Source organism: Lepisosteus platostomus, chromosome 2 (genome assembly GCF_059453375.1).
Source record: "Lepisosteus platostomus isolate fLepPlt1 chromosome 2, fLepPlt1.hap1, whole genome shotgun sequence".
Classification (NCBI taxonomy): Eukaryota; Metazoa; Chordata; class Actinopteri; order Semionotiformes; family Lepisosteidae; genus Lepisosteus; species Lepisosteus platostomus.
In genome coordinates this window covers 14,665,402-14,688,611 of record NC_142612.1, presented here as the reverse complement: position 1 = coordinate 14,688,611, position 23,210 = coordinate 14,665,402, and the positions used below count along the sequence as shown (strand labels likewise).

At 40.4% G+C, this 23,210-nt stretch overlaps 1 protein-coding gene across 6 annotated transcripts in view; it reads right to left on the bottom strand.

The window, feature by feature from the left end:
* ppef1 (protein phosphatase, EF-hand calcium binding domain 1) overlaps positions 1-20,361 on the bottom strand; it is a 28,153-nt gene extending 7,792 nt beyond the window's left edge. For 2 of the 6 annotated variants that reach the window (XM_088599830.1, XM_088599875.1), the window contains exons 1-13: positions 19,945-20,361; positions 15,286-15,483; positions 14,665-14,739; positions 11,784-11,911; positions 11,373-11,433; positions 8,977-9,146; positions 8,332-8,443; positions 6,551-6,597; positions 5,911-6,077; positions 3,562-3,598; positions 1,798-1,947; positions 1,112-1,426; positions 434-619 (exon numbers count right to left, since the gene is read on the bottom strand). In XM_088599830.1, coding sequence (XP_088455956.1) covers positions 434-619; positions 1,112-1,426; positions 1,798-1,947; positions 3,562-3,598; positions 5,911-6,077; positions 6,551-6,597; positions 8,332-8,443; positions 8,977-9,146; positions 11,373-11,433; positions 11,784-11,911; positions 14,665-14,739; positions 15,286-15,340 — 1,503 coding nt within the window. In that variant the 5' untranslated portion in view covers positions 15,341-15,483; positions 19,945-20,361. Of the gene's footprint in view, positions 1-433; positions 620-1,111; positions 1,427-1,797; positions 1,948-3,561; positions 3,599-5,910; positions 6,078-6,550; positions 6,598-8,331; positions 8,444-8,976; positions 9,147-11,372; positions 11,434-11,783; positions 11,912-14,664; positions 14,740-15,285; positions 15,484-19,716; positions 19,881-19,944 lie in introns of those variants that run through there. The other 4 variants (XM_088599846.1, XM_088599856.1, XM_088599840.1 and 1 more) reach the window with 4 other exon arrangements.
* Positions 20,362-23,210: the final 2,849 nt, after the last annotated feature.

Genomic DNA, 23,210 nt, shown 5'->3' with positions numbered 1-23,210 from the left:
TAGTGGGGCCAGCAGGGGGCGCTCACCCTGCGGTCCATGTGGGTCCTAATGCCCCAGTATAGTGATGGGGACACTATACTGTAAACAGGCGCCGTCCTTCGGATGAGACGGAAAACCGAGGTCCTGACTCTCTGTGGTCATTAAAAATGCCAGGGAGTTTCTCGAAAAGAGTGAGTGTAACCCCGGCATCCTGGCCAAATTTCCCATTGGCCCTTACCAATTATGGCCTCCCCCTCCATGAATTGACTACATTACTCTGCTCTCCTCCCCACTGATAGCTGATGTGTGGTGATAGCTGATCCAGGTGGAGGCTGCACATTGGTGGTGGTGGAGGGGAGTCCTCATTACCTGTAAAGCGCTTTGAGTGGAGTGTCCAGAAAAGCTCTATATAAGTGTAAATAATAATAATAATTATTATTATTATTATTATTACCTTGCCATCGTGGCACAGCTCATAGCCCTCCTGCTTGCACTCGTGAGAGCGAATCAGCAGCTTCAGCCTGTGCTTCTTCAGCAGCCTCTGAGTCACGTCAGGCCCAAAGTAACAGCCGCCCCCTCGGAAAGTGTTGGGGCTGCAGCCGTTCAGGCTTTTGGGGTCACTCCAGAGCAAGTCGACAACCTTCACAAGAGAAGGTCGGAAAATCAACAGGGGCTTTCAAGATTTCGCCATGACCAAATTTTTAAAAATGACATTTTCATTTAAAAAAAAAACCTATTGAGGCTGTGAGTTTTTCCAAAAGTTCTTATTTGGTCATCGGTTAAAATAAAATGTGTTATTACTGCTGTCATGATTACTAAATTATGACCAGTGAAAGTCTACATGATTCATATTCACAATCAGAAAGTACAGGTATTTATTAGATAAAATGATTATAAAATAGAGAATAGTTTAGAATAATTACTCCCCTGCTACATGTAATTTAGACAACAATAAATCACCATTTTTTTTCAATATAAGGCTTTCCATTCCACATCACCTCGCTCTTCTTCTGCAGTTTAATCCTAAAGCTGGGGGACAGACACTGGTCTCAGGCCAAACTAGCAGCTCACAGACGTACAGGCTATCATTAGTCTGCAGGACGCTGCGTGAAGTTGTGCCTGTTGTCCTTACCTGCTTCCACTCCAGCTCCTCTCTCTGAGCTGCCTTGCGAAAGATGGTAACATTGGAGTCCAGGTAGGGCAGCTCCAGAATGTGGGGATAGTGCTCGGGAGCGGGGCTCCTGTATTGACAGGAGGAGGGGGCAGGAGAGGGCGCCGAGGAGGAGGAAGATGAGGACGAAGAGGAGCTGCTGTTCTGCTTGGGTAGCTGGCCTCTTCTCTGTCTGGGGGCTGGGCTCCCCCGGGTCTCAGCACATTGGCCCTGGTAGTGGTCCCTCTCCTCACTGTGATGGAAGCTCCTCTTGGGAGGCCTGAGTGCCGACTTGAACTGCAATAGCAGGAAGACAGGAAATTGTCAAACTAACGGTTAAAGTAGTTCAGGTGGGTAGCTGCGTCAGCGTGCGTAGGCTGGAAAGGAACAAGTAAAGAGGTTTGTTCCCTGCTGAAAAGAGAAGAAAAGAAACACAACGTTTCGGCTGTGGAGCCTTCTTCGGGTGTGAAAAAAGGCACTATGGATGAAACGTTGTGTTTCTTCTCTTTTCTTTTCAGCATTGAATAAACCTTTAATTGATCCTTTGCAAACTGGAGGTTTGTTTGAGAAATTAGCATAAAGGGTGAGCTGTTTTTTGCATAGATAAAGATAACTGAACCTGGTCTAACAAAAGCACAAACAACATATTGTTCCTGACAGATGCTCACCTTCTGTCTTTCTATGGAGCTTAGGAAATCCAGGTCTGTCATATCAGAAATGCCCCCGTGAACAACCAGGACTTTATTGTCAACTATTGTTGCCACTGGAAGCAGACTGAAGACATCTTGCAGAATCTGCAAAATATCCCTCCCATGGGCCTGCAATAGAAATTATCTTACCTTACATGCAGTGCATTGGCCAGAAATACCACAGAAAAGTAGCAGTGGAAAGTATCTTAAATGTCTCCGTTGTACAATGAATCTTGGAGCAAGAAGCTTAATATGCTACAGACACTTCTTAGTAATGCAATACATTCAACATGAAAGGCTTCCCTTTAATTAATAATTTATAATGCAAAACTGCTGAAAAATAGGAACAATTTTACATGTTTTTCTTTGCAGATAATTTGCAGAATTAGATCTTGAATAAAATAATAATAAATAAGCCTTCAGAATTAGGTCTTGAATAAAAACCTACCCATGGCAATATCAAGAACCTTTTCAGCAAAATACAGAAAAATGCAGACAAAACAAAAACCTCACTACCCCCCTCCATATCAATTACTATGAATAATCAAATCATCTAAAAAATATGAAAGGAAAATGCCTTGCAGCACTGGAGCCCTGAGCTCAATTCCTTGGGTGCTATGTGTCTGGAGTTTGCCTGTTTTCCTCTTGTTAAAGTAGCTTTCCTCCAAGTTCTGCAGTTTCCTAACACAGTCCAAAGACATGCTGGCAGGTTAATTGGTTTCTATAAATTGTCCCTGATGTCAGTGTGTGTAATGTCTGTGTGTGCCCTTCAATGGACTGGGGTCCCATCCAGGGTGTATCCTGCCTTTCACTTAATGTGTTATTGAAAGTGGTTGTGATGATAAAAGAACATAAAACAGCATTCTTTATATTGACTTAAAATGTGAATCCAGCTTATGCAAAAAAAAAAACACAGAAGGCATTTTGTAAGCATCGTATTTGAAAGAAGTCTATTAATCAAATAAGACCATGGTGATTTCTGTTGAGTGTGAGTACTGTAGTGATGTCAGTTTCCCACTGGATGGAGCTCTTGACTGATTCACTGAAGCTTCATTCAACTTGTACAGTAGGCACAGTATAATTCTATTTAGAATTACTGGCACTGAGTGCCTCCCAGAAGCTGGTCCACCAGTTCTGCAAATAACAATTTTCAGTGCTTGAAAGGAGTCCTGATGACTAGATGACAGTGAAAGAGCTGTTTCAGAAACTGCAATCAAAATAAAATAAGAATAATTCAAATAAATAATTGCACACCACCTAGTGGTTTTGCAGAAAACACTTCAAGGATTAACAAGTGTGTGACCAAAACTTTTAAGAAAAATCTCGGGGGCTCCCTAGAGACCGAAAACAGAGAGGACCTTTGCTCAGAGCACAAGCTGGGCACTTTGGTCCGAACTTTGGTCAAAACCTGTGCCATGACATTAGCCAGCTGCGATCTTTCCATGAGGTCAGTGAAAGACATGCTGACCCTCCAGTCGGAGCTCACTCTCCTGTGAGGCGCTGTGGAGCTCATAGCGCATGGCAGACAATGCACGAGCCTCCAAGAGAGGAAAGTGTGCGTGTGGGGGGGGGGGTGGGACTGCTAAACAACTGGAGCTTTCAATGTAGAAAATAACTGCCAATTCCTACCAGGAAAAAATGAACTAATTACTAAATAGAAACAAATGGCACTTAAAATAGAAATTCAATTCAGAATATCAGCAAAACTAGATTGCTATACCTTGTATAAAAAATGAGCCTTACCCTGTATTTCAGCATAACTTCTTTTGTAAAGCCATACCTGCAATGACAGAAATACCTCTGTAACTGACACATACTGTAAAGTGTTACTGCTGTGCAATGACTGTAACACATTATTTCCTCATGTCTTATTGCACTGCTATTTGAGAAGATCGAATGAATTTCAATAAGCGAAAAAAAAAATGCTATGCAACATTGTCGGCCTGTTAAATACAGTAGTACCACTGGCCTTTTTTTTCACAACATGAGTACTCAGTGATAGGACAGGCATTTTTACTCCAGGTGTGTAATTCATCCCTGTAGATCTACATCCACTTGATAACCTGTGGGGTCTATTAATTACGCCACACATAAGATTCAATTATGGAAATGTCTGGTAAATGGACGTCAGTGGAGTGTCTTTTAACTGACTGCGCTGAGAAAGGGATGTACACAATCAAACTGAAAAAAATAAGGATAATGTTATTTCTTATTTCCAGTAGAAATTTAAGGGAGCAGTGCATAAAAGCACAATTCCATGGAACTCTGAAACATTCTGTTTTGACATTTCTGCAGTTTAAACGGCTGTTTTTTAACAGGGTATTGTTAGCATAATGGGGTTGCAGGAGTTCAAAGACACAGCCATCTGTGGCAGAGACCCAGCTGCTTGGCTACAATAATTAAACCTCTCAAAACCTCTTTATAATTTCTGATTGTTCTTTTCCAACTCAAAGTAGAGCTTTAATTGCCAAAGATGAAAGGCTTGTCAGGGAGGTACAGCTGAAAAGTTGATATAATAAACAACACTGAATATTAATCATTTTAGAAATGGTACCCCTCTGGTTTACAAATCAAATACTGTTTTTATATTTTCAGTCTTATTTCACCACTTATTTAGATTAATGTGGATAATACATTTTGCCACGCGTGTTCATGCTGCAGCCCACAAATGAAGAGTTACCAAATGACAGTTGATTTCAAAGTCAGCCAAGGTTATTGCTTTTTGTTTTATTATTAGCTTTATGTAGTTTCTTTCAGACATAATTAGCTTTTTGAAATTCTACAGATGGGACTATTGTATGTAAAGTGATTTGCTACTGGCATAGAATAGCAGTAAAATAAAAGTTTAGCCACTATGCATACACAATTTGTCCTCACCTTGATTAGGAATTCATTGCACATTTTCATCTGTCAGAACCCTTTTGCAAAACATATCCAGACAAGCAGCGCTGAACAGAATGTGAAATGGCATATGAGCCTTGGGTTAACCACATACAGTAGGCTACCATACTGTTTCTGCCAATGTCATGTGCTCAGTGCTGCACTGAACCGGGAGAAGACGGGAAAGACTGACACTCTTATGAACTGGCTTCATTACTCTGTTCTCCTCCCCACTGATAGCTGGTGTGTGGTGAGCGTTCTGGCGCACTATGGCTGCCGTCGCATCATCCAGGTGGGGCTGCACATTGGTGGGGGTGCAGGGGAGTTCCCATTACCTGTAAAGCGCTTTGAGTGGAGTGTCCAGAAAAGCGCTATATAAGTGTAAGCAATTATTATTAAATTATTATTATGCTGGCATCACACTACATGACTTTTCCTAGGATAGCCTTCATTTACATAACCGTAAGAAAATCACGGTGAGTTGTAGAAAGTCGCAGCGCGCGCCCGTTACCATCAGGTGTGTAGTGTGAAACCCCAGTGACTCAGGCAGAGCGCTCTTAACAGCCCCTAAGACTCTCTGCAACTCGCTGCGACAATATCCAGCTGGTTGGATTTTCTCGTAGCGAGCCGCAAGTCGTAGGGGTGGGCTCTTGTGTCTGCGACGGTCAACAGCCACTGAGCGCTCAACCGGAAGTCCAATGCATACCTTGCGGCTGCAAGGAAAGAAGGAAAGCGAGTGTTTTGGAATGTGAGAATGGAGGAGAGGCTCGTCGAACTTTGGAGCCAGCACAGATGTCTGTTCGCTGTTTTCTTGTTTGTTGTTTGTTTACTTTCGTGCGGTGCTCCTCCTCTTATTCCGGCGTGCTCCACGTTGATTGGCTGCCAAAACGAGGCAACCTCGCGGTATTTTCGCGGTGCAATACGAGATTTGGAACCGTGATGAAAAGTCGTGAGGGCATCGTGTAATTAGTCAGCCCCTGCGATTCTTAGTCGTATAATTTGACTCTCTAGGACAGAAAAGGCAGCGAGATTCAGCAACTGCAGTTGTTAAATTTGACATGCTCTCAACTAGAAGTCGTGTCGAGTCATGTAGTGTGACGCAAGCTTTACTGTCAAGCTAAACTTCTGTTCCACAGAGATTATTTCACTGTGTGAGACGCTCCCTTGCTAAACCATTTCATTCACCCAGCGGGAAACCAGGACGGGCTCTACCTCAGGTTCATTATGTAGTCCTCATGGTTTCCCCGATTCAGGTGCATGTGATTAGGATAAAGCAGAAGGAAGGAGAATAAGATAATGATTATCTCCATCGACTTCTTTCCTCTGTCGACAAAATCGCCATTGAAGATGTATGGGTTTTCAACTGAAGGAAGACCATTCTGTACACAGAAATTGAAAGAAAAACAATGTATATAAAATGTTCATTAAATCAGGTTTAGTTAGCATACTTATAGGTACTAACAGTAATGAAGTTATCTGTGATTACAAGCACTTTCACCTTTATCACTAAAACAGGAGATTGAACAGGTGTATACATCTTCTGTATGCATCTGTACCTATCAATTAAATCTATTTAACCTTGTCTATTGAATCTATTGACCATCATGTTGATCTTTGATCTTTGAAAAGATCAAAATGTCTAAAATTCTATTTTACCACATAGTGCATTAATCGAGACAAAGAAACCTTGGGTTCATAAAAAAAACCTGACATGGCACTTCCTGAATGATGGCTACAGTGCAAAAGACAGAAGACACAAACTGTTAGAAACGGGCAAATTGTCCATGGTAATTAAGAACGTCAGTCAACCTCCACCCAGCTGCCCAGCTTTAAGGAGCAATTAAATATTTACCTTGTAGAATATAAGCAATAAGTCATCCAGTTTGCCATGTAAATCACCTAAGGGGGAGAAAATACAACAAAAAGCATTCTGAAATTTACAGTATGAAATTATTACACATTGTTTCCATATTAGGGGTGATTCTATAACCTCAAGTGTAAAGTTAATATAAAACACTGTAAATAAGGTCTCCAGTAAGATTAAATCTATTTCTAAAGTTGGAAATATGACAGTAATGGTGTGTTTGAGACTTCTGTCAGAGACGGCTGTTGGTAGAGTCTCAAAAAGCCTATTTTCAGGCAAAGTCAAGTCTTCAGAACTGGCAGATTCTAGTGTTTTGTTCCAGTGGGTCTCACTGCTCTCTGTCTGTTAATCTCCAGCAAGGTTACTGGAACAGTGAAAAATGAACAGCCATAGACCCTGGAGCTTTAAAACTACCCTCCCCTCAGCAGCAACAAAGTGGCCAAATTGACCAGAAAATGGACATGGCACGACGAGGTCTTGTGTTGGACATCATTGCCAACATTGGTGACTTAACATGGCTGACACTGGCCTTGTGGCGGCTCCTCAGCAATCTGTTGGTTCTGCACTAAAAGCAAAAACAACAGCTGAGAAAAGGGCGGCATTATCTGCAGATGCCAACATTCCCTGCACTCTGCTGGCACAACAATTCAGCCTTTTTTTCAACCACTTGGGGAACAGTCCAGGGCATTAGAATATTTTTATGTATTGTATACATTAAATTTTCCTTGTCTATGGTTACTGTCACTGCATCTTACGCCTGCTGAAGACAGCTAATAAACCAGGCTCTCAAAACAATCACACTTTCACAAAATCATTTCAAGTACCTGTCTGACACAAACTCCAAATAAACATTCTGATCTCCTGCACTCAGCAGCTTCATCAAAGATGGAGATCTTCTAACTAAACACCTCATTACGTTTAATAATGCTGACCTTTAAGGAGAGGATGTTTTCAGCCGAACATTTGTTATTGTAACCAGTTTAAGGATTTGTTTAATGAGTGGTACAGGAAAAACATTTTATTCTGCTCTTCATTTAAACACAAGACTAACAAAACCCTAGCAGACTCAATATAATAATAATAATTGCTTACACTTATATAGCGCTTTTTCTGGACACTCCACTCAAAGCGCTTTACAGGTAATGGGGACTCCCCTCCACCACCACCAATGTGCAGCTCCACCTGGATGATGCGACGGCAGCCATAGTGCGCCAGAACGCTCACCACACATCAGATATCAGTGGGGAGGAGAGCAGAGTAATGTAGCCAATTCATAGAGGGGGATTATTAGGAGGCCATGAGTGGTAAGGGCCAACGGGAAATTTGGCCAGGACGCCGGGGTTACACCCCTACTCTTTTCGAGAAACACCCTGGGATTTTTAATGACCACAGAGAGTCAGGACCTCGGTTTTACGTCTCATCCGAAGGACGGCGCCTGTTTACAGTATAGTGTCCCCGTCACTATACTGGGGCATTAGGACCCACATGGACTGCAGGGTGAGCACCCCCTGCTGGCCCCACTAACACCTCTTCCAGCAGCAACCTTAGTTTTTCCCAGGAGGTCTCCCATCCAGGTACTGACCAGGCTCACACCTGCTTAGCTCCAGTGGGTTGCCAGTTGTGAGTTGCAGGGTGATATGGCTGTATTTTCTATTTTTTTAATTCTTGGCCAAATGACAGATTTTTTGGGTAAAAAAACGGAGATCGCATGCCAATTTCCTGGGTGTCGGTTCCAACAAGAAGCGACTGAGCCCACAGGGACAGCCTACCACAGATTGTGATCTCTTTGGTGTAGGTCGACAAGTGAATGATGTTTGGCATCTGCTTCAAGAACTTCTTCGTCTCATGTAACAACTGTAGAACATATCGGGCATGAAGGGTCTGAAAAGAAAGGAAAATGCGACCTGGATGGAGTTAGACTTCCTACCGAATGCAGAGCACTACATTTTCATCATTTGGAGGAAAATGGCTGATAGCATGTACTGCAAGGGGCAATGCTTTAACTGACCTAAATGATGTTCACTTCAGATTTTGACGAAAAAAACTCAACAACAACTGTACATAAACCTTCTACTTTCACATTTCCAGTGTTGCATTATTCTAAAACAGTTACTGTAAGTCAGTTCTAAAGAACCATGTGTACATGTCTAAAAATGATGATATGCAAGCCCGAAATACTGCTTCATCACTCCAACAAACATCTGCTGTACAATTCAAATATATAGCAAATGGCAACAGGCCATTTCACCTATCTTGCTCATTTGCTCACATGTCATGAACCAAGAACACTATATGGGTGCTTTGTGAAAGGACGGCAGCGAAACAGGCTGGCCCACACACATTCCTGCACTGCAGGTGTCATTTTTGCACCCTGTGAGCACAGCGCAGGGGGACGTGCTGCTGCAGCCATGCACCTGCTGCTTCTTGAAGGCACTGAGGAGCGCGTTGGTATGAGCCACAGTGAGAGGGAAGGCCAGCCGAGGGCCGGAGTAGGAGTCTGGCACTTCAATCTTCTCGAACTGGACTGGCACCCCCTCCTCCGTCAGCGCACTGCCTGCTGAACACAGGAAGTGGGAAATCAGATCTGTGAAAGAGAAGCCAAAAGACGTGATGATCATGTTTAAATCTAGGTTTTTATTTCACTAAATCAAGAAGGTAAGGGGCAATGATACCAGAGTACTGTGTTCGTTTCTTGACAAACCTGCACTTAGGCAACATGTTTTTTTTATTTTAAGGGAACAAAATTGCAGTCTTGTGCCTTTGACAGAGCAATACGTTCTCAGAAAGTGTTAGAGTGCCAGCCGAGAGACACTGAGGGAGAAGAGAGCTGTGGAGCTTGTGTGTTGCTCTTTTTCTTTGATCACCATGCATTTCTAGGACCGAGTGGAGTAAATTCCTATTTGGGAACTTATGAGTCTTATCAGGTGGAAAACTAACACAAATGTTCACACAAGTAACAGACTGGAACTCTGGACATGTTTCATATTTAAGAGAAAAAAGCGACTGTTGCTTAAATCAAATTTAATTCCCATGTCGTAATTTGCAGAGCTACTTTCGGTGTCTACACTGGCGCTGGCTGTACAGTATATGATCAGTTCCTCAGAGTGGTTGCGCCAGTTGTGCCAATGAGAGCTGATAAGCCCACACTTGAGTGCATTCTTCCTCTTGTTTGTACTTCGACCAACAAATAGTAAACAGCCAGTAGGGCCTCTTGTATTTGCAGCATCAGCTTGTGAAGAGCCCTCTCACTGTGGAGATGCAGTATACACACGAGCACCCTCCTCCTTTCTCAAGAAGCACACAGGCATAGAACAATCTCTTGCCAACCTCCCACGCCAGGATACAGAACAACACAGCCATTTCAACAGACAGTGGTGAAACATTCAGGGCACTACATATCACAGGCTAGTGTCACATCTAGTCAGTATCCTAGTTTTTTAATTTTGGATTTTACCACACTTACTGTATGCAATATCATTAAAGAATGAAAAACCACTGAAGATAAAATATACCCCAAAACAAAATCAACAAAGTTTTAAAAAATGGTGCAATTAATTATTACTTATTCAGACAGTTCAGGTTAGCACCTATGATCCCTGAGTTTTTGCAAGGATTTTTCAAACCCATTGTTCAAATGAAGTGGCAATTAATATAATTGTCTTCAAACTGTTATAATTGCATAACACAGTAGTTATGCACATAACAATGCAGTTGCAGCAACAGTATAATGGTGCCTTCTGCATTACCAGCAATGAAACTTGTATCGTGCCATGTTGCTAAGCAACACCGCCTCTCTATTTAGGTAATGTTCTTTTTTAAAGCAGCTTAAGAGAGGCGGAAAAAATGTGGATGAAGCCCATCTTTTCATTTTGTTAGAGCTAAAAACTGAAACAATCTTCTGAAAAGGGGAAGTCCTGTTTTTATTTTTACTAAAAGCTACTGTGCATTTAGTTAATGAAAGAAAACATGAATGCAGTTCAACCATTGTCACTTATGACACTAAAACTCTTAATCAGAAGACATACTGTATTATGGTATTGTTTAAGAGGCATATACTGTACTAAACAGCCAACAATTCACTTTTCATTACTCTCTACTAAACAGTATGATTCTAATGCTCTGTCTAATATTGGTCATTTACTGCATACTACAATGAAACAATAATTATATTTCTCTTCCTGATAACTTCCTAACAGATTTAATACATCACTTAGGCCATGGGAGCAAAACTTAATGACAGGAATGACAGCTTCACAACATGCGACAAAAATCTAAAAGCTTGGTACCAAATAGCTTTAGGTTTTAGGGGAATATCATTGCAATTAAAAAAATAAAGTATGATCAGGTACTAACAAACTTGGAGCTAAACAAAAATAAACCAAAAATAATTGAATAAGTCTGTAAATCTGAATTGGCAAAATCCAGATTTAGTGGCTATGATCAGGAACAAGACAAAGCCATGAAACTTTTCACCAAAATTACAGCAGTTTTAGAAAGATCTACAATGTTTACCCTCAACTGACATTCAGGCAAGGCCTCCTCAATGTCAAACTACTCTTTTTTTTCTGCAATGTGCACTTATTTCAATGGATCACACTGGCATAATATCCACATGGAAGACCTAGCCTCGAGGGCCAAGCGACCCAAAGTGACCTGCTGTGCTCTATTGATCTTCAAGAGCTCGACAATGGAATGTCATCTATTGAACTGCAAAGAGAGAGCCCCTCACAGAGAAGAGACCCAGGACAGTTCCACTGCATGTTCCTAACACTTTCACTGGCCGTGCTGCAGAGAGCCAGAGTACACTCACCTGGGCCATTCACACCAAGCTGGGTGACGTTGTCCAGCATGAAACTGAAGAAACTGGATAGCTGCCAAAAGGAATAAAACCAGTGACCAAAATTAGAATTTATTTTAGCATATACAATACGTAAGAGCAGCTGCTTCAACTCCTGGAGGTGGCAGGAGATCACACCAGGGCTGAAGAAAGGCAATGGGCTTGTGACACACATTTTGGATTTGAATTAGGTGTGCCAGCCAACTGGATTCATTAAAAAAACACCCAGAGAAAATAGGACAAACATCCAGTTGCTGAATCACTTACAGTACCTCCCCTTCTGTAAAGTGAAGCATAACTCTTCCTCTTTTAAGTGGCTAAGCCCATGGTTCCTTTACCCCAGGACACACAGAGGCTCAGGCCCTGCTGTTGCCCCTCACTGACCTGCAGCTGGTCCTGTTCCCCTGCGTACTCAATGGACTGAAAGATGCTCCAAGTGTATCGCCGCCGTATCTCGAGGCGTGCCATGTAGCGCCGGTACCACCGCTGGATCAGGATTGCTGCCTTCATCACTGTAACGCACAGATCATGCAGAGAGCGCGTGGTCAGAGCACTGCTTCCAGCTGCACTGCATACTGCCGACCAGGAACGGGATCCACAGTAAAGCCATCTGGCCGGTAGATGTGCAGATCTTCTCTCAGTTTTGGCTTAGCACCCTCTTGTTTCAAAACCATGCAGCAGCTTGAGAACTTCACTGATCCGACTGACCAGAAAAAATTGAATGGAACATGCAATGATGTGATTCTACTACCACAATAAACTTAATGACAGCGCACGCGAGATAGATATGTACCGTGTTAATTCCAAATCTGTATTCAAACTTCATCCATCCACCCATTTTCTAACCGCATTATCCAGAACAGAGTCGCAGGGGGAGACCGAGCCTATGCTGGCAAGCAATGAGCGCGAGGCAGGATACACCTTGGATCGGACGCCAGTCCATCGCAGGGCAGACACACTCACACTCACACTCACACTCACACTCACACTCACACCAGGGCCAATTTTCCTAGAAGCCAATTGATCAACCTGGATGTCTCTGGACTGTGGGAAGAATGCAGAACAATTCAACTTTTATATGGTATTATTTCCTCGCCTAATTTAGGGTTCCTCCTTGCATGTGCTTGAAAAACTGTAGCTTCCCTTGTCTTGTAAAGTTAGCAAAGTAATAGTGTTCAAATAAAGCTCTCCTCTTGTTAAACCTTTCCAAAATAAATAAATAATATCATTTTAGTGAACTGAGCAAATAAGAAACTGGATAACTAAAATGTATTTTGCACCCGATACTCTGCTAATCATAAGTAAAAATAACTAGCTGTCTTCATCTGATTTGCTTAACTACCATACAGTATACAGTATGTTTAGTAATGGAAGACAGGTGCTAACGTCCTGAAAAGATAAAATAGTTTGGGACGCATTTACTGTAATGTACCTATTCACCAAAGACATTCTGAAAGTGTTTAACATACAGCAAACTCACAGAGGACCATCAGTAAACAGGGATATACAGTAGATGGAATAGATGATGTCCCAAGGCTTCTACTACTGAGCTTTAATTAAACTTCATTGTGTCAATACACAGATCTAGATCTGCAAGCTTTTTATATTGTTATAACTGTTTTCACGCATGCAATTGGGTAACATGGTGATTAACAATGCATTGTAGTTCCTAGGTCATAGTTTCTATTCCAGACAAGGTTAAGGTTAAGGTTAACATTAACTGCCTTGTGTTTTCCAGACAGGCTCTGAGATCAGTGGGCAAACTGTTAAGCGGTACAGTGGGGTGAAAAGTATTGCGTGCAACGTTAATACATTCGGAAGCACATGAAAACTGACAAGGTGTTTAACTAGCGCTATGCAGGAAGATACAAAATCCTCATGAAAATTTCCTGTGGTATAAGCAACAGGGAAATCCACATAGAGTGTAGTATGAAATCATGGTACCAGCAAGGTAAAGCACAGAGACGTATGGTGAAGCCGTGGCATAGCAAAGTAAAGCGTAGCATATTCCAGGGAACAGAGTGGGGAAAATGACAAGGAGTACTAATTTACCATGGTACAGTTTCATAAGGGTAGGGATATGTGATGGACACATACAGTACTGTACTTTATCTCAGCTACAATACATTGCCCTAGATGGTCCCAGTAATATAATCAAGCTGCACCCTATGGCGATAGCCTGCTGCAGCATGAGGAAATCCCCTGGATCGTGTCAATACCTGCATCTACAGGTTTCCTGGAGCAGGAGGAGGCAGAGCTATACAGTTGCACCAGGGTGATACACAATGATACACAGACCACTGAGATAGGCCTGGAGCTCTGGGCACATGGAGGTAATAATAATCCTTACACTTATATAACGCTTTGCTGGACACTCCACTCAAAGCACTTTACAGGTAAGGGGGACTTTCCTCCATTAACACCAATGTGCAGCCCCAAAGTGCGCCAGTACACTTACCACGCATCAGTTGTTAGTGGGGAGGAGAACTGAGTAAAGATGCCAGTTCATAGAAGGGGATTATTAGGAGTCCAGGGGGAAATCTGGCCAGGACACTGGGATTAATACCCTGAATCCCAGAAATGACCTGGGATTTTTAATGACCACGGTTTTACATCTCATCTGAATGGGATGGCACCTTTTTACACTACAGTGCCCCATCACTATACTGGGGTATTAGGACTTACACAGACTGCAGGGTGAGCGTCCCACCACACACCAGCTATCAGTGGGGAGAAGAGCAGAGTGACGAAGTCAATTCAAAAATGGGGATTAATTAGGAGGCCATGATTGGTAAGGGCCAATGGGAAATTTGGTCAGGACGCTGGGATTACATCCCTACTCTTTTCAAGAAACGCCCTGGGATTTTTAATGACCACAGAGAGTCAGGACCTCGGTTTTACATCTCATCCGAAGGACAACGTCACTATAGTGGGGCATTAGGACCCACTTGGACCGCAGGGTGAGCGCCCCCTGCTGGCCTCTCTAATACCTCTTCCAGCAGCAACCTTAGTTTTTCCCCAGTTGGTCTCCCATCCAGGTACTGACCAGGCTCACACCTGCTGAGCTTCAGTGGGCTGCCAGTTGCAAGTTGCAACGTGATATAGCTGCTGGCTACAGAGATACAGAGTTCACCGAGAGCACAAGTATGCTGTGTAAATCTACAATATTGATAAATGTTCTACATAAGACATGGAGAACCCCTTACTGTACCATGTAATTCCAAGCAGTGACCAATGGAGAACAACTGGAGGGAGGGGATCTTACCTAGAGCTGGGGAGGGAGTCTTGGTAGACTCCTCTGCGTGAGCAGTAATTGAATAAAAGAATTTGTAAGGCAGCTCTGGGGGATTAAGAAAAGGAAAAATTAATAGGACACACAGGAATACGGAGGGAAACTGAGGAGTGAAAACTACTTCTGAGACAACGAAGAGAACCAAGGAGGAGCTAAATACACAAATTGGAGCTCTGGGAAGGAAGAAGCGTGAATCTGAGTGTTTTGCAAATATGCTTGTGGCTTCCTTACAAAAAGGTGAAGCTGATTTTACATTATTTTACACAATATTTTATCAGCTCTTTATATTTTGTTGGACCAATGAATATTCTGACTTTATATACTGAAACCGTCAGCCCATTTTCTATTACTTTCTTGCCACATAATACAGACCTTCAGAAATTCGGTAAAGTTAAACATCTCTGGCAGGCAGTCTTATGTAGTATCAATATTTTATTGACACACATTTTTAAATTGAAAATGTTGTTCTACTGATACATTCTGAGGCAACCCATATTCTGTATTTCATTCAGAATGAATTTCTGCAGAAGCCTCATTTTGTGATCTTGGCCTTTCAATATCGAAAGGGAGAGGGAAAAAAAAGCAATCTCTCACCTTTCTCGGATTTCTTCCCCTGGCTCTCCGTGGCAACAGAGGTGCCACAGCCCATGACTACAGAAGTGGCGTGTGTTCATTTATCCTGCCCCGTGCCATCGCCGAGCTCACAAAGGGGTCCTGTCACACAAAGCCTAGTGAACAGGCTCTTTTTATACTCTGCCGGGCACATGCTGACATTATTCCTGGCTTACCTTTCTGAAAAAAAAGGAAAGAGAGTTGGGGAGAGAGACAAACTAAAACAAACAAGCAAGCAAATGGATAAAAACAGAAAGAAGCCACAGAGGAATAAACAGTGGTATTACGGACCTCTACAGGCCTCCAGGAGCCAATTCTACTCTTAGCCTTATGAAGCCTTACGGATTACCACACACTGCCCACGTCACAGCCCCCAGCACACACTATTAGGGCCCTCTCCTTCCTGCTTCACAGTGAACACTGCTACAATGCTGACCGCCTGACTTCTGCTCCTGCAAGCTCTTCAGCACAAATCTGTTTCAAAAGAAGAAAAACTACACATGCACAACCAAAGGGCTCTCAAGCAGTGACACTTCTCATATATAACAAACTTTACTGGACTGGTTTTCAATAATGTTTCCCTGGTTGGATGCGGTGCTAGAAGACGCTGAGGTAATTCACTGTGATTTCCTATACATTTAGTTCATGTACAGTATATGTAAAATGTAACATTTCACAAGAAAACTCAGGATCATTCATGGCATTCTGGATCAGTTTTGTGCATTTATGGAATAGGTACAGGCCTATAAAACATCATCAATTTCAACTTCAATTTCAAATTCAGCTTGAAAACCAGCTCTCTGAAACAACAAAAATAAATTAGAATTCAAACAGACAGAATGGTCTCTTTTTTATTATGTTTGTCATATTTGAAGTTTAGAGTTAAAAACAAAAATAGTGTATTGGTGTGCTACTGCTGTGACAGATTCACAAAAAGCTGTAAACTTTGATGACTTCTTGGTATTCTGTCTCATCACTGGGAAAACAGAAAGACTTATGTTGGGATATAAAAAGAATCATGTTTTTCTGATGTTATGTATGCCTGTAAACGCAAAAAGAACAAAGGACTGTTCCTTTTTACATTTGAGAAACAACATGCCTTTGAAATGCTGCCTTAATTAACCACTCCATCTGTGTTCCTTGTGAATTGTGGGCTTCTCTCACACAAGATACAAGCAAAAAAACTGATCCTTGTATTTTTCTAGAACATGCAAACACCCACAGACAAAAGCAGGTGGTCATCCCCAGGAACTGGTTCACTCCCTTGCCTTGCAAACATTCAGATGACTGTTTTTTTTATTTTTACATAATGTAGTACCAATTTCCTGGTGGAAAGAGCATTCTTAGAGCAATTTATAAAGGCATTTTATGACAACAGAAGTGCAAAAAATGCACAAAGAGGCCAGGAAAAAAAATTAAGGATAAAGGAGTGAAATGTGGTAGATTTTAAGATTCTATTAACTTTTCTGGAGTTTCTAACATGAAAATGAAGTAATCGTCAAAGCAAAAAACAAAGATGAGCTACAAGAAGACAAGAAGAGAAGATAAGCTCCAGTTAGTGATACATAGTCACATGTACAAATGTCACAGTGGCTCAGCTAAAAGTGTAACTAAAAACAGGTTAGGTCAGGGAGACACAAATCCAGTCCTGAAGTGTCTGTAGGTTTTCATTTGACTCAAACTCCTAACTACCTCTGTAATCTGATTATTGGCTTAACATGTTTACCTAGTTCCCGAATTCATGGAGATAAAAGTAAGAGACCCACACATCACCCTGCTGGATTGTAGTCCTCTAGGGCTGGAGTTGTGTGCTCTTGATATCAGGGAAACACGTACTGTACTGTTTCAAACAAATGTTCAACAGTAACCGGCAAAGCACATGTGAGATCTGGAACAGAGGTATAAGAAAAAGCTCTTCTCCAGTAAAAATCTGTTGCATGACATATTTAACTAGGGGGAGTAGGGGGTAAAGCTTTGCTATGTCAGATTTCAGAGACTTTTTTGCATAATTTAATATTTTTTTCCCCAGAAATAAAACATAACATAACCGAACTCTTGTTGTCACAGTTCTCAAGGCATAAAATTATACAAGAAATCACCACCTGCAAGATCAAGCATCAAGTATTTCCAACAAAGCTTTGATGCTGACCCAGGGTGGATGTTGGAGGAACTTTTCTATATGCCTGCCGAGGGAATGATTCATATTTAGCACATGTATTACCAAGTGCATGGAATAAAAAGGCAGGACGAGCTAAATTACATTTTTATTTTGAATCAGTCCAATTTCACCTTCTCCTGTAACAGCGACACCTGAACTTCAGCAAAACCAACAAGTTGAAATGAGATGTGCCTTTACTGAGCTGTTTAAAAAAAAGCTCATATGTTCCTGAATACAAGAGTTCCTATAGCAACCAATTAACAACAGTACATTTTATTTGATTTGCCTTGGCTCATAAATGTTCTGCCTTTCTTGCTTATTTTACAGTAGATGTGTCTCTTAGCTGCCAAACTACAGTCTCTGCATAAATAATGTATTTTATACAGAATGCCAGTCAACTTATCGAGAAAGTCAACTTTTCAAGTACAAAAATATACTATTTTTGCTTGATAACAAGTGCATCTTTTATGACCACTTTTGACAATACAGAAAATAGTTACCAGAAAAATCTTATGTTTTGCCATTATGACAACATCCTGCACAATGAATACATGTACTGCACTGTTTACATTTTTTCTACAGGGTTAAAAGAGGCCTTTAGTCTGAAACAAATTATTTTTAATCATTTAAATGGTAAAATTTTGTACAAAGGAATTCAACCTTCACTAAAACACACACACTAGAGTTCAACCTTTTAATACATACAGTGGCTATCAAAAGTATTCACCCCCCATTGGTGGTTTTCAATTTCACTTTTCACTTTTTATTGTGAAAATAAAATATGGAAATTAAATTGGGATTTTTTGCCATAGATTGACACAAATCAAAACAAAAGTCTACAGCTTGGCCTCGCGTAGGTTTATCAGAATGACAATACGAAAACTACGGTTGATGAACAGAACCTATTATGATAAATGCTCGATATGTATTGATGTTTCTTAAGGTGCAATAAGATATATATTTAGATCTTTCTATGTATATGTATACACAATAATATATACTGGAACAAGTAATACCTGTAGGTTTATTCCATGCTGAAAAAAAGAAGAAAGAAAACACAACGTTTGGGCCGTGGAGCCTTCTTCAGGTGTGAGCATTTGTATTTCTGTAGAATTCTGTCTTTACTTTGACATGATAGTGTTTCGTGTTGATCAAATGCACAAAGTCCCAATTAAATCCACCATGATTCCATATTGTAACACAATAAAATGTGACAAAGTCCAAGGGGGTGAATGCATTTGTTAGCCATTGTAGATCATTATACACAGGGTTACAATATTAACACTAAACACACTAAATTATTGAATGAGGTTTGCTCAGATTTATTGTTTTTCTTTAAACCTCATAATCATGTGACAAACCCACACACCACAACCAGTAACATGTGAAAGACAATCCAAATAAAGAAAAGAAGTGTCAAACAGTAATGACAACAGCAAGTCATAAATCAACAGTTCAAACCACTCTATAAAAGACACTGCACATCAGCACAACACATCAAGTTATTGTACACAGTATTAAGGCTTTAACATTAAATTTTCCTTCCTGAAAACGTTTGCTCTTGATTACAATATTGTTGTATTTGAACTGCAATGAGAACCCAATCAGAATAAAGGAACTACAGCCTGCAAACTATGCAGCTTTCTAAATGAATTTATCCTGAAGTCCACGTAGAATCAGTTTCCATGGTGACAAAATCATTATAAAAACCAGTTAAATTAAGATTGACATAGTCCTTAAGAGCCCTTCTGCAGTTTTTTACCGAATTAACGCCATCATTTTTCCTTTGACATTACAGATTATTTAGTATTTTATTTTTAACCCCCGTTTTTTAACCTTTGTTGACTTTGTTGTTCTGAAATCAATCGGTGTTGTGTAAAACGTTTACTTAGACATATTTTCTGTAATTACCAGCGTCTTCAGATAAGTTCAGATATGTACTATAAAAGTTCAAAGAGTGATGGTAACAAAAACAAAATATATTTTAAAATGATATTTTCCGACTCTTTATAAATATATTTATAAAATATACATTTAAATATGTATAATATTTTATATAATATATACAAATTTACATTTTCTAACGTGCTTCACACTACGAGTATTAACAGCACTCGTCTCCATACAACCTGTGATAGTTTTACAACATACTGTATCGTACAACTCTAAAAGCACCTCTAGTGTTGACGTTTTGTCATTGGTTTTCTTACAGGGTCACTGAGTACCTTACAATGGGATGTTAATTTTATACATACCTGCAGAAGGGCGTAAATGTGTGGAACAATATCACAGCACAACACACCACTACAAGGCACCCCAACGATAGCTGGAATCAACTAGCTTTTTTCACCTGCGATATTCATGTGAAGCACAAGTGTAGTCGTTAGTCTCCTTCTTTCAAAATGGAATATAAAAAATATAACCAAAAATATTTATTTAAAGAGTAAAAAACGAATAAATGAACAAACTACGCGTGCACACACCTGCAATTTAGCGAAGCAGCTCCAGGAGACATTCGCATCCGAGTCGGGGGAGTGTCTGAGCCAAGCAGAGGTTAGGGCTGTGTCTAGTCGCTGAAGAGCGAGCTGCTTCCATCCTGCGCATTATTCATTCCTGCTCCAAAAGAGATCGGCCGCATTTCTTCTTCTCTTCAAGGTTACACAACAGTACAGCCGCTCCACGTACCTGGGCTGGCGTCTTCATCAACAGGCGAATCCTCTCCGAAAAGGATGCTTATGTTGCAACAGACACTGTAGCTTCTGTCTACTACACCGCAAGTGATGTACTGTACAGTACTCAGGTTTGGGATCCGCTGTCATTTCTTCGTCACGTGGTTCCCTTAAATAAGGACCAGGAGCTATTTTTGTTGTTTTTGCAATCACTTGTAAACATCACAATGCTCATCAACAAAAGAACGGTACTGAAAAAAAAAACAATAGTTGCCCCCCAGCTGAGGTCCGACTAACTGACATTAGACATTTAAACGCACATTGTAATGTTACAGTACATTGTATTTAAACAGAAAAAAATGCCTGAAGAAACTCTTTCCATAGATGAGAGATTTCAGTTAAGCACGCATCGAAGTTTTAATCTATTAAAGCAAATAAATTAATTCATGATGCGTATGTCATTATAATTTATTAAACAGAAACGTAAAATATTAACAGTACACTGATTTAGACAATAAATGCCTACCCTTTTATGACACTTGTAATAACTTCTGTATTGCCTGCTGAAGGTCTGATACTACAGTGGCTCTGAGGTAGAAAACAACATACAGTATTACCATATTGGTATAGTAGGCCAATGATTTATTACAGTTAAAGGAATTTGATTTTAAATAGCTGGATATGTAGGATGAACATTGATACCTGTAGCTGACAGAGATGTCTCCTATACAGTGTTTTGCATCCCCTTACCTCACCCCCCTCATCCCCTGCTTTATCTGTGAAGTATTTGCCGACAGCTTCTTTCATTCATAAAATTGTTCAGTTTCGCCATTCAGGTTTGGATAAAAAATATTCACATTAAAAGTTGTGTATATATTATTTGGATTACAATAAAGGGGACATCACTGGAAGACAATATGGGAACGTCAAGGTAGGCACCTTTTGTTTTGAAAGAGAATTGATTAATAGACAGAAAAAGGAAAAAAAATATTTTATGAGACTATACAATTTACAGTATATCTAGACTCTTTAAGAGTAAAAAGAATACTCTTTGTTTTTTCATTACTCTTGTATTTTTATTTTTGGGTAATTCCATGCATTCATATGATTATCTTAGGACGTAAACACTTTTGTGTATACTTTGACTTCAGTATGTTCTTCGACATGCAAACTACATGATCGATTATATAATTTAATCTGGAGATTAATTTGGTGAGTCAAAGATCTTCCACATTCCTTTCTTTTCAGTTAATAAAATTCTTGATGGCAATGAAAGTATGTTTTATGGTATTTTGCAAACCTAAGGTGAAACATGCAGAAACATAGACTTCAGTGCACTTCTATACAAATGGAAAAAGTGTGGTTGTGATGTACAGTACATACACATATCAAAGAGTCACAACTGCAGTTTTTATGAAGCATGAAAAATAAAGTGTATTTTCTGATGATGCTTATTAGTCCTCTAAAAACTAAGGTTTTACTAAATTTGTAAAAAATATTTGATAATATATTGATTAAATAAAAGCATAAATACATAAATGAAATGGAAATGCTTTGAAAAGCATTGTAATTTGTAATTTAATGAAAATTAAGAATATGTAATACAGATAAAATTATTTTGTTTTGACTAGTCGCTAGTCTTTAAAATAATCGAAAATAATGTGTAAACTCACTTAAAGGGTACATAAATAATATTATGTATGTTCTATGGTTTGGTTAGGGCTTACATCAAAGCTAAATGCAGAAAGGCTTTAGAATACAGTATGTGACATCTTGGTCAGATTACATTTTAATTTGCATGGTCTTCCCCGTGAATGTTGTGCTGTATTGAGAACCTTAAGTGAAGTCGTTTAAAAGTTCCGTTTAAGGGAGGGCAGGTTTTCCCTCCTCTTTGTCCTAATATTCGCCTCTTTCTCCATTTCTCTCTTCATCTAAATATTTCACCTTTCTCCGTGATTAGGTCGGCCCCTGTACTTGTACCACAGAAGGGCAATAACCCTGAGTGAGCGTGGAGCTGCTTCTCCTGTGCTTCTCATTATGAACCCGTCGACGCAGATACTGTAGGAAAAAAGGAGACATCGCTGCAGTACAATTTTATAGATCCTTCCCTGCGGATCTCCTAACAAACTTTGACTTTTACATCGTTTTGCACTTTCTCCTTTAAATGACCTCCTGAGCGATGTTTCACGCTAAAACGGTAAATCCTAAAACCCAACTGAATGTTACTTTCAACAACCAAAAATTCAATAGGGTTTTGATACAGTAACTAAGTAGTGAAGTCAAGCACCGGTCTGGAATGCTGCACTCTGGAATTTTATTCGCACAAACTAAATACCACAATGTGATGTGAACGTTACCACATATTTCCAAGGCACCAGCATAATCATGAAAATAAGTTAAGAAACGGATTACAAGGTTTTCGTTTACAGTATATACAGCCTGAAGTCTGAACTCCAAAAAGACACTGCCAAGCTACTAATACGAATTATGAATTGCCTTGCTCTCATTAGCAGATATCGCTTCTTCGATTCCCATCTTCGCGTTTCACGGACCAAGGCCTCCACCTGCTGAGTTCTCAGAGCACCACACCTGATTTCAAGTAACTTCTCACGATTGCAAATGTAGCGATTCAAGTATTTCTTAGTTATCTAGTTTCGTAACTGGAAAGCGTTCCACTTTGGAGGGGGCGGGAAAAGAGAGGTATTTCCCAATTGGGTGTAATGTAAAATGAGCTAGGATCCCTCTACAGTTTTAAACGGTGGAAGCGGGTAAATAGACAGCTGTTGATCGAGACGTTAAACCCGACAGACAAGCTAAAAATGTAGCTCTGGCGGGGGGAGAAAAAAAAAAAAAGTACAGCAGCAGAAGGACCGACTATTTCCCCTAAACATGCCAAAGCTTTCGAATTTGATTCGAGAGGCTCGAGTCCTTGCGTCGCCTTTAAGGCACGTATCCACACATGATCAAATTGGTTTTGAAACGCCACACAAGTTCCATAAACCGGCAACGCCATAGTACAATGTCGTCTAATCCGAACAGCATGCATTAAACCCCCACCCAGGCAAGACAGGAGACTAAAG